The sequence below is a fragment of the Talpa occidentalis genome, unplaced genomic scaffold, assembly GCF_014898055.3.
Source record: "Talpa occidentalis isolate TD23 unplaced genomic scaffold, MPIMG_talOcc4v2.1 talOcc4.4, whole genome shotgun sequence".
Lineage (NCBI taxonomy): Eukaryota > Metazoa > Chordata > Mammalia > Eulipotyphla > Talpidae > Talpa > Talpa occidentalis.
The window spans coordinates 17267003-17278770 of NW_023604295.1; the positions used below are offsets into that span (position 1 = coordinate 17267003).

The following is an 11768-nucleotide window of genomic DNA, read 5'->3' on the forward strand; positions in this document are numbered from 1 at the left end:
TAAAGAAATAGACATAATAACAAAGAGAGAAAACAAAGTCTCTCCTTATAGAAAATCCTGATGTTATTAAGGAATGGGTTAATTACCATAAGAAAATTCTCTCTGTTGTAAGCCTGTCGAGCTTGATTGCCTCAATGATGGCATTATTCCTTTTGACTATCCCAATGTGAATTCAAATTTCCCTAGCAACCATTACCAGGGGCCATGTTATCCTTATCTCCTACTTCTCCACAAATGCATTCATTGCCCCCATAGGCAAGTTAAAAATATGATTTTTGTGCATATATTTGTTTTCCTGCCTTACACCTAAAATGTAAATGCATGTAACTATCAAATAAGGACAGCTGATATAATTTTGTGAGTACCAAATGTTCTGTTACAAGAAACCAAATAAGAAACAAGAGACTTTAGATTGTTGCCAACAGGAACACTATGTGATACAAATAATTATTTTAGAGATAAAGTCTGATGAGAATAATTCAAAGGCATGTTCCATTTGACAAAGCTGTTTTGATGGCTAGCACACTCTTGCTTTTTTAGTTGTTAGAATGTTCTGAGACCAGACCTATGCTGACCAATAGGGGAAGCACTTGCTATACCAGTCTACTGAGCACTGTATTGTGACTAATGCAGAGAGCTGTTGCAGGTAAAACACTGACCCAAGTTCATCATACAGTATAAAATGTTTTTAATCTCATTATTGTTTTATTTGATCACATATGGAAGCAATGTTTTGTATATATTGGATCAAAGAAAATATAGTTGACTTAATTTTTTTAAAAGATTTATTTATTTATGCATACAAGAGCTGGGGTACAGGCCAGAGATGCGGGGGGAGGGGGTGTGTGTGTGAGAAAGGATTCACCAGAAACAGAGTGGGGAACAGAACAGAGAGACTCACCAAAACACACTGCTGAGGGGAGCAGCAGGCACAACAGGAGAGGTCTGCTGCACCATGTGGGTTGCTCCCTGACTGGCTGGGGATTGAACTGCAGAGGCTGCAGATTGCTTCATAGTACAGTGCTCAACCCCTTGTGCCACCAGGGAGGACCCTTAATTTCTATTTACACGCGGCTACTAGAAAAACTTAAAATTACATATGTAGCTTGCATTGTTCTTATTGGAATGACACAATGGAACATAAAGCCTAATCTGCTTTATGACTTGACTGCTATAAATAAGATTCAAATGGATATGTAAAACTGTCTTTACAAATAATTTATCATTATCATTTTTGAGTCCAGATTCCCTATTTCATTCTGAAAGTACTGAATTTCACATTGTACAACCAGTAGGTTAAAAAGCCTTCTCAATTTGTACACAAAAAACTGGCAAGTTTTTGTCTGGTCCACTAAGAAAAAACCCCTGGGAATCACCTGGCATTCTTCACTCTTCACTAGGGAACCCAAGAGACTGAGGGTCACTCTAACAATGTCACAAAGATGTGGCTCAGCACGTTTAGTTCACTGTAACCGCGTGTTCCCTGAGGTCCCTTGAGAACATGTCACCTGTGCGGTCAAATTGTATGAGGAATAAAACCTCCCCATAAAAAGGGCAGGTTTCATGTTCCCTGCCCCACCTAATAAAGGGTGGAGCTGAACAGTCAGGTGAAGCTGTGGAACACTTGAGACACACAAAGCAGAGACAGGTGGAGCAGAGAGACATGTAGAAGAAGGGAACACTTATTTCTCAGTTTGGCTTTGGACCTGTACTAGGGACTTAGGAAATGGAAGAGGCGTGGGGAGGCTGACAATGGCAGCCTTTATCTTGATTTGTACTTTTAATTTTGCTCCTTTCACCCCAGCCTTGCCTGGTCTCTTCAACCCCTTTTCTATGGTTCCCCATCAGAAGGTACCTTAGACTTGTGGAGAACTTTCGGGTTTCAGTGGCCCCACTTTGGGCCAACCCTGTTTGACTGGGCATCTACCCACGAGGGGATGGGTAACTTGGGGTATTTCATTGGGGATCTATTATCTTCTCTTCTGAACATTAACCTTATAAAGGTCTTACACTGTGTCATTATGCAGGGGATGGCAAAATCCACTTAGAGCATGCTGGTTTGGTGGTCTCTCAGTGTGCCTACTAACAAAACAATCTTGCCTTTGGAGAAATCCATAAAACCCACATAGAACAAACAATCCTGGAATCAAGCACTCCCATTCCAACTTGTAAAGTCACCTTTAAAGATTTATTTATTTATTTATACAAGCACTGGGTACAGTCAGAAGCACAGGAGGGTGAGAGAATTCACCAGAGTCAGAGCGGGGAGCAGAGCAGGCAGACTGACGCGGTACACTGCTGAGGGGAATAGTGGGCGGCAGGAGAGGTCTGCACACCATGTGGGACCCTCACCCAGCGGCCGGGGATCCAACCGGTGCTGCAGAGGCTGCGGGCAGCTTCGCAACCCAGTGCTCAACAGCTGCTCCACCGCCACCGGGGAGGCCCTGTAAAGTCACCTTTAAAAGAATGAAAGCAATGCAACAGTTTCTAAGGAAATCTACATTGTTTAGGTGTGTGTAAACATGTTAATCTGTTGATCCTTTTTCTCATCCACTATCAAAGGACAAACAAACCACTGATATCCCGCCTAGCCTAAATATAGATTTACTATCTCTCTCCCCTCTCCCTCCTTCCCCTTGTCAACAAAGCAGGCAATGCTCTTTTCCTCTACAAGCATGAGGCCAATTAAAATACATTGCAAGTATTGCTGAGTCAAGTTATGGTCTTCAAGTTCTTGACTATTAGAAATCAGAACGGGTAAGGAAATGAAATGAGGTTATAAGTCAATGGATGAGGGGGTAAACCGTGCCTTCAAACCACGGTGTTGCCACTGAATATAGAAACATGTTCAACTTCTTTATCCCATTTCCTTTTTCAAAGAGTTTCACAGGAGTTAATATAAAAAAAGGGTAGTGAAAATGCAATGGGATGAAGAATTAGTGGACATGGGGTAAACAATGAAGCCCGCAGACAGATGGAGGCAACTTTTTAAAAAAAACATCGTGTTGAGAAAGGAAAAGTAGCGGCAGGGCAGGGCTGAAGGGGGGAAGTAGGGTTAAAAGGCTATCAGACAGGATTCTTAAACTTGTTGAATGCTGACATGATCCAGAAGAAAAAAGAGAGGGGCAGGAGAGTGACATCCCTGTGATGTCAAAGGCTTTAGAGTTCAGGAAATAGTCTAGGGAAGGATGCTGTGAACAAACTTCTAGGTCTGGGTGGCTGGAAGTTATCTGCTGCTTCTACCTTCTCCCCTGAATGCTGCCACATGAAGTGGCCAGCAACACTTTAGGTCAATTACCAAATGCAAGTGATGGAGGATAAGAATAGAAAAACTGGAAAGGAGATGCAAGGTCAAGAACCTAACTCACACAAGGAGGTAGGGGTGGAGGGGATTAGTGTAAGCCATTAACCCAGTTATAGGAACCAATATCTTAGTATCAATACCCAGATCATGAGGGGCAACACCCAGAAACTATCAGACTGCTATAGGGAGTGTCAAGAGCACAAACCAATCACCCACAATGATAAGCCCCTCCCTGAAAATGATAAAACCTAATGCTGCCCTCACAACAGGGCAGCCGTCTTTCTGCCCACCTGAGACTATGCAGGTGCTTCCTTTCACGAACTCTCTTCCTCCGCAGGGCAGCCTGCCCATGACCTGTTCCATGCCCGGACTTCTCTTCACTGACCTCCCTCAGCACTCCTCAAGGCCACCGGCCTGAAACCATGCAGGCCTCTATCAACAAAACTGTTCTTTTCGGGGCAGCTCTTCACTTGTGTTTATGCAAGTGACTTTTACTGTCCTATCCCTTTTCTAATAAAGGTGCTCTTTAAATATAACTACCATCTCTGTCTCATGGAGAAACTGGCCTGGGAAACTTGCCACATGTGCTGAAAGGGGCACTCTAGTGAAATCTTTCCCAGAGTGAACCCAAGGGCCCGGCACTCCAGACCCACTGACTCCAAAAACGACATCACAAGCGTGTAAAGTGCATTTCTCATTCTCCACTCCTCCATCTATTAAAACTAGCTTTACTCTCAATGCTACAGAAGCTTGTCCTGTTTACTCTCACCTTCCGGAAACTACTATGGAATCAATTAACTTCCTGAATGTTCTCAATAATCTCTTACTGGTAGGACCCACTGGCTTTATTTCTGTACCAGTTTCTGGGACACCCTCATCTTATATTTGTACATTCCCTATCACTCCTTACTGGTCCCTTATTTGTCTACTTACTAAATGCTGATGTTTCTCAAAGTCACACTGCACCTTCTCTCCTAGTCCTACCGGCTTCTCCTGGTTAACCTTACAGACAGTGCCTATCAGCAGTGATTCTCAATTCTGTATCACCAACCCACTTCTCTCCTGAGAACCAGTCCTTTGTTTAATCTTTCTATTTAATTTTTTTACCTCTATTTCCCTCAAATATAACCTGTCCAGGATTAAGTACATTGCCATCTCCCTAAATCTTGTTTTTTTTTTATTCTGTGCAGTCAGTGACATCACCTTGTACTTGAGTCACAAAAGTGATGAGTGACGTCAGGAGGAAATGCAAACTCTCAGGCCCCACCCTACACTTCGCTAGAAGAATGACTCAGATGGGCATCAAAAGTTTGAGAGGATGGGCCTCCCCATTGGCGCAGTGGGTTGAGCACAGCGCTGTGAAGCTGTCTACAGCATGGGTTTGATTCCTGGCCGGCCAGGGAGATTCCCACATGGTGTGGCAGACCTCTCCTGTTGTGCCCGCTGCTCCCCTCAGCAGTGTATTTTGGCCCGTCTGCCTGTTCTGCTCCCTGCTCTGTCTCTGGTGAATCCTCTCACCCTCCCACGCCTCTGGCCTGTATCCCAGCTATTGTATAAATAAATAAATAACAGAAGTCTCTTTATAAAAAAAAAAGTTTGAGAGGACACACAGGGGTTAAAATCTCAGTGCTATGAAAGCTATCACAAGTAAGCCACTGCAGCCAGTCAATCCCCAGCCAGACAGCGAACCCACATGGCATGGCAGACCTCGCCTGTCTTGCCCACTGCTCCCCTCAGCAGTGTATTTCAGTAGATCTGGCTGTTCTGCTCCCCACTCTGTCTCTGATGAATCCTCTCAGCCCCCACACCTCTGTCCCTCATCCCAGTTCTTGCATGCATAAAAAATAAAATAAATCTTGAAAAAAAAAAATTTTTGAGCAGCTGGTAAGTACTTTATATGTCCTGTACATCTCAACTCCTGAGACCAACATACCCTTTCAGATCTCCGTTATTGTGCTCAAGTTGTACCATCTGTTGGGAATGTATCAAACCTTTTGCATCTTATGAAGCTTGATGCTACTGTAGGGGCACCTAGCATAGGGAGAGTACATGGTTGGCTATAAATATCTGAATGACTGGATCACTTAATTAGTTGATTCATGGATAAGTGCGGTTGGAGACCCACAGAATTTGAGGCACTCAAGTGCATTCAGATGAAAGTTGAATGTCAGGTGTTACGCATATGTGGGGTCCAGAATTCAAAGGAGAGGTGGACTGAGGGAGCAGTTTAAAAAAAAAATCACTAGCAATGACTTGGAAGTTACAGAGGTAGATAGATGAGGTCACCTAGGTTTGAGGAACATTTAAAAGGACTGCGGGCCAAATCATGGGAAAACTAACATTTAAGAGATCTACTGTTATCTATTGTAGAAGTCAGTGAGGGCAGGTTAGGCTAACAGGGTGAGAACAAATCAAGTGTTAAGGGGTTCCAAAGAGAGAAATGGATTTGGCACCCAGGCTATTGTTATCTTTGGCAACTAAAGCAGGTGACTGGAATAGAAAGGTAAGGTCAAAAGTAAAGCAGAAGCTTAACTTTTTTCTACTAACTAAATAAAACAAGACCAGTGGAATGATCACTGTAAGAACCATCTTCATTGTATGAGAAGGAAGGGGAAAAAAAAATGGACCCCAAAGCTGGCTGTTTCATACGATTTATGCCTAGGGACAAAGAAGTTGACAACTTTCAGTTGGGAGCTGTAACAATCACCAACACTGGTGAAGCACCTGCCCTGTGACCTAATGCAGTGAAAAATATTGGGTACTTGATGGAGACCTCACAACAGATAGGGTAAGAAGCTGATATAAGGTGGTTAGCCTTGAAAAAGCAACTTTTGCTCAGGTAGTGGTATAATGGCAGGAATGTTGAAAGGGATATAGAGGGGATAAAGTTCACACCTAATAATCTTCACTTTTTAAATGTAAAGAGATTGAAATAAGGCAAAAATGATTAATATTTCACCGTGCTCCTCAACAATTCTAAGATAGTGGGATTTTGAAACATAAGGCATGTGAGAAACAGAGGTCAGCGACCAGTCCCTCAAATGGCTAACAAGTGGTTGAGACACCAGATTCACTGGCCAATACTTCTGAAGTTCCATTCATGTGGACAGTGTGAAAAACAGCAGCACCCAAATTTCCACAAGATCCCTACGTCATGCTGATGTTGCTGCTACATGGGCCACATATTAGCTAACAACACCAGTCTAAGTCCTGGATCTTCATATTCTCAGAGTGCCTGAAGTATTCAGCTAAGATGAAGAAATTAAAGGGCTAATAATGAAAGCCCTCAGTACTTGGCACAGTCAAACCCATAAGCAGGTTTTTAATAAATGACAGCTATCCAGTAATAGAAATTAGGATGTCTATCAGAAATACTCCAAGAGGAAAGCCCAGCTTTACAGGCAGAACCACACATACTCAGGAGGAAACTGTGTGACCTTGGCAAGTTCAGTTACCTAACCATGGTGCCTCGCTCGCCCCTCATGTACAACCACCCCTTCTCCACTGAGTATGCATAAAGCCCTGAGAACAGCAGCTGGCATTCAGTAATAGTTCAATTAAGGCCTTGATTTTACTCACATTGTTGCTACTGCTGCTCTACTACTACCGCCACTGTTATCACTAGCAATAGTGATATCACCATATGACTTTCAAGAAAGTAAGTAGGCAATAAAATCGCATTAAGGAGTTCCACCAGCAACCACAGTGTACCACAAAACTTTCACAACCCACGCAGAGACAGATAGAGAGGATATCTGTCAGCTACAGATAGTAGCAATGCAATTTTTAATACTTTGTCCTGGGAATGCAGGGACCCAACATGTTACCACTCAAATGGAGTGCACAGTAAAACTGTTTCTAAAATGGCAGGAAGTTTCTAAAGAAATCAACACCTTACATGAGTTATAGTTTTTGAGTGGTTCCCCCATCAGGAAATAAGAATAAAAATAGGCGTCCTTTTTTAGCTAAAGACAGCAGAACTCTAAGGAGAAGTTCACTTTGAGCAGGACAACAATGCTACATATATCGAAATATCCTTGGTTGAGATGACGCCTAACAATGAGATACCCGGAAAAATCCAATTATCTGGCTAGTCTCAGGGGGAAAAAAAAATCTTCCTGAATGGTTTCCATACTTCCACTTTTCTGCTTCAGATGTAGCCTAAAACATTCCCCCGCCCCACCTCCCTCCAGAGAATACAAACATTGTGTTGTCAACTTCAGGTTTAGTCAGTTGGGTGTTTGACAAAACAAAGGTGGAAACACACCATTTAACTGGTTATGTGACCCTTCATCTTTCCCGGAAGCTCTACTTTGGAAATTTCAGCCAAGTCTAAATGATATGTAACAAAAAGGTGGAGATACTGCAATAGACTCTGATCGAACATTAGACCTGTCCAGAGAATGCTGATCTCATGAATAACGCCTCGCAGCTGTGGCATCCAACAATGGGATCAACATTTCAACAGGAAGCAGAGAGCCATCCCAGCAGAAGGGGCCACCCGATCTCGCTCTCGAGCGCTTTGAAAAAAAAAAAAAAATTATCCTTCTGGAGACTCACACCGAGCGCCTCTCCAAGTCCACCTATGGCTTTTTTTAATGAACCATTTGCTTATGAAAAGCGACAAGTTCTTATTCTGACGCGCAAGATCAGCTCTGACTTACAACACTGACACGGAAACATCAGTTTTAATAAATAATTATTCCTTCTAATGATCCACACATTTTTTAAATGCCTCCTTCCCCTCCCGAGAGCCGCGCGGTCGAATAATGCACTTGGCGAACCCTTTAGGAATCGCCCAGCCCAAGTATTTGCGTCCTATCTTCCAAAGGAATCAACTCAGTACACACTCAAAACAGAGATTATTAATTTTCCCTTTGCACTTTGCCCTGGGACTGCAGAAATGAGCCGCCTTTAGATTTCCCAGCGCCTGCTCGTTCCCGTCCCGGTGCAGCCCGGAGCTGGTGCTGAGCTCGCCTCGCCTGCGAGCCCAGGTCGGTCCCTGCTCGCCCGGCGCTTTCCTGGAGGCAGCCTGGGGGACCCCTGGCACCCACCAGCTCGGTGTCCATTTAATCATGGCGTTTGCCATTCGGTCTCCCCGCTCGCAGCGCTCGACACCTGAAAACTCGCCGCCCAAGGCTTCTGAAATCGGGCAAGCCTGGCCCGGCGCAAGGCGGCTAACAAGGCAAAGGCAAAAGAAAAAAAAAAAAATAGAAATAAAGCAGAGCCCGCACCTGCGGCAAAGAGCCATCGGGGAGACACGCCGGGCGCCCCCCGCGCGCCGCGCCCACCCACCCGCGCCCCGGGGTCCCCTCCACCGCGGCAGCTCCTGCGGGTGCTCGGCCCCCGGTGCGCCCCCGGTGCACACCCCACTGGCGCGCAAGGCTCCCTCCTGAGCCGCTGCACCTCCCGGCTCGGGTCTCGGCACAGCAGAAAAAAATCTCCCGGTGCAATGCCGCCTGCCGCGCAGCCGGCGCCGCAGAGCCCCCAAATAGCGCCCGCCCCCTCCCCCCAGCCTCATTGTTCCCGGGTCGCCGCAGGCAGCGAGCGCCCCGGGGCTGGGCTGGCAAGGGGACCCCGGGGGCCGAGGGGCCCCCCACCCGCCCACTCACCCGCGACTCCGCACAGCAGCACGAGCCGCAGCAGCAGCGCCATGGTGCGGCCCGCGGGGCGGCGACCGCAGGGAGCAGCTCTCGCCGGGGTCTCGGCCGCCCCGCGCCTCGCGCGCTCCCGACTGGCTGGTGGAGACGGCACCTCGACACCCGCCTGCTGGGCAGGTGCACCACGTCACTTCCGGCAGCGGGCGAGCCGCAGCGGGCGCGGGCCCCGCCGGGCGCGTGGGGTTGCCATGGCAACCGCAGCCCGCCGCCGGCGCCCCCCGCCTTAGGTAATTCCCCACAGCCCCCAGCCTGGAGCTCCGTCTCTGGCCGGCCAGCAGCGCGCGGAGTTGGGGTGCACCCGCCACCCCTTGATCGGTGCCGGAGCCGGAGCCCCGCCTCCCTGACTTCAGTTAAATCTAGTTTTGCGTCCGAAGGTCGAGCCCGAGCCTCTCCCGAGATAGCAGAAATGCAGTCCCGCCCTAGCTTAAGGCAACATTCGCCCGCCAGCACCCGTACCCTAAAGGGAGACAAGTGGCAGGGTCTTGTCCCCGCCCACCCCAGCCTCCCTTTGGGGGAGAAAGGGGTGGGGAGCCTCCTGCCTGGTCTCCCTCCAGGGATAGTTTGCTGCAGGGGTGGGGGCTCCCACCTAAGGCCCCTGCAGCCCGTCGTGCTGCTCGCGTGTCTTTGAATCACTTGGGCTGCTGCAGACGCCGCGTGAGGTTCTTCTCCTGCAGTAATGACCGAACCCCTAAGCTGCAGCTTCAGATGCTGGAAATGCCCGGATTGGGTGTTTGTGAAGGTTATCCTAGCCCTGCAATCTGACAGCTAGAACCTGTAAGCTTGAAAAGTGGGAAGAAGTAGGGGTGGTTAGAGTCCCTAGGTCTTGGGGGGTGTGGCCAGTACGCAGGGAACTAGAGCTCTGGAATTGCCTGGTCCACCCTGCAATGCCACATCTTCCTCCTGGTGCCCTCCATACTTGTTCTTGTGTCATTTTGCTGCTTGGTCTCAGTTGCTCTTTGCAGATAACGTTTATTTATAACTACAGAGAGGCTGTAGTATTCCAAACAGTTCTCTATCAAGAGTGTATAAGAGCACCTGCACCCCTATGTTTATAGCAGCACTGTTTACAATAGCTAAGCTTTGGAAACAGCCCAAATGCCCAAAAATAGATGACTGGATCAAGAAGATGTGGTACATATACACCATGGAATATTACTCAGCATTCAAAAAAAGATAAACACATGCAATTTGCAGCAACATGGATGGCGCTGGAAGGGATCATGCTCAGCGAAATAAGCCAGAAAGAAAAAGAAAAATACCACATGGTCTCACTCATAGCAGGAATCTAGAAAACTTAAATAAGGGACCAGGAAAATGAATAACTATAAGAAAGTGAAAATCAAAATCAACAAAAAACTATGAACCAGAGACCCTTTTTGGGGGGTGGGGGGCGAGAGGGGAGGTATTGGGGTCAAAATGGGGGGTTGCAATTGTATGGGGAATATAAAAATAAATATAAAAATATAAAAATAAAATTTATTATAAAAAAAAAGAGTGTATTAGGAATGCTCTGGGATGAGGCAGTAACTGATACTGAAGGTCGGCCTCAGTTTCCCTCAGCCAATAAAAGGAAACAGAGTTTGAGGAAAAGGAAAGTGGTTTGATTTGTCCATAAATGAGGAGAGCAGCAGACTCATGTCTGAAAGTCAACCGTCCTGCTCTTTGGCAGAGTGCAGAGTGCCCTCTTCCCTGCAAAGGGAAGAGGGTAGGGGTCAGCACGAGCTGGTTGGGCGTCAGCTTGCTTTTTTTCAAAACTACTGTTTTCCTTGGAATGCAAGAAGGCAAACTTGTCAAATAAAGAGGGAATTGCAAGAAATATGGGAAAGACAAACTTGTTAATGCTTATCTGAGAGACCAGTCATTTGTAACCGCATCATAATCCCCACTCTCTGGTATAACCTTCCATTTCTATAGAAGAAATAGAAGGGTGGTAGCATCTTCTGGCTGCTTCCTCCTGAATGGGGTCCGGTGGTGGAGGGGCTTACTGTGGAAGGCCTGCACTTGATGGTGCCACAGTTCCTGACATGATATTAAGTTGTTGGTGGCGGTGTAGCAGCACTAAGGTATACAACATATCATAGTCCTAAATGTAATAGGGGTTACTTTATACCTTCCTCAAGATAATGACATTTAGGATACAGCCCTAACTGAAGAGGACCAGAGACTAATATAAATAGTTACTAGACATAATTTTTTCTCTACCCTCATCCCAATTCTGTAAAATAGTAAACCAAATCTAATTTTATTTATTTTTTAAAAATATTTATATATTTAATAATAACAAGAAACCGGGGTACAGGCCAGATGTGTGGGAGGGTGAGCGGATTCACCAGAGACAGAGCGGGGAACAGAACAGACAGACTGACGAAATGCACTGCTGAGGGGAGCAGTGGGCGAGACAGTAGAGGTCTGCTTGCCATGTGGGATTCTCACCTGCCAGCCGGGATCAAACCCATGCTACAGAGGCTGAAGACAGCCTCAAGTGCGGTGCTCAACCACCTGCACCACTGGAAGGCCCAACCAAATCTAATTTTAAACAATTTTACCTATATTTGCATAAACTCAAAGGGCAGAATAACCAAGCAGAATGTTGTTGGCTTTGTTGAAAACGCCACAGGGTCTAGAATGAGCTTTTTAATACCCAGTCCATGCAGGCTTCATCAAAGTCACAGTCTTACCAGACTTCACCTGAGCTTTCCTCTTCTCAAGGTTCCTGGGTCTTTTTCCAGGTTTTTTCCAGTCTTGCCAATGGAGACAAGCTTCTTTATCTTTTATGGAGGTCTTTGGAATCTGATAAGCAAGGT

At 46.3% G+C, this 11768-nt stretch overlaps 1 protein-coding gene across 1 annotated transcript in view; it reads right to left on the reverse strand.

Moving 5' to 3' along the window:
* The window catches only part of CXADR (CXADR Ig-like cell adhesion molecule), a 41473-nt gene extending 32425 nt beyond the window's left edge, over positions 1-9048 (reverse strand). The window contains exon 1 of the mRNA XM_037525078.2: positions 8917-9048. Within this exon, the coding sequence (XP_037380975.1) occupies positions 8917-8959 (43 nt within the window). The 5' untranslated portion in view covers positions 8960-9048. The remainder of the gene's footprint in view (positions 1-8916) is intronic.
* Between the last annotated feature and the right edge of the window lie 2720 nt (positions 9049-11768).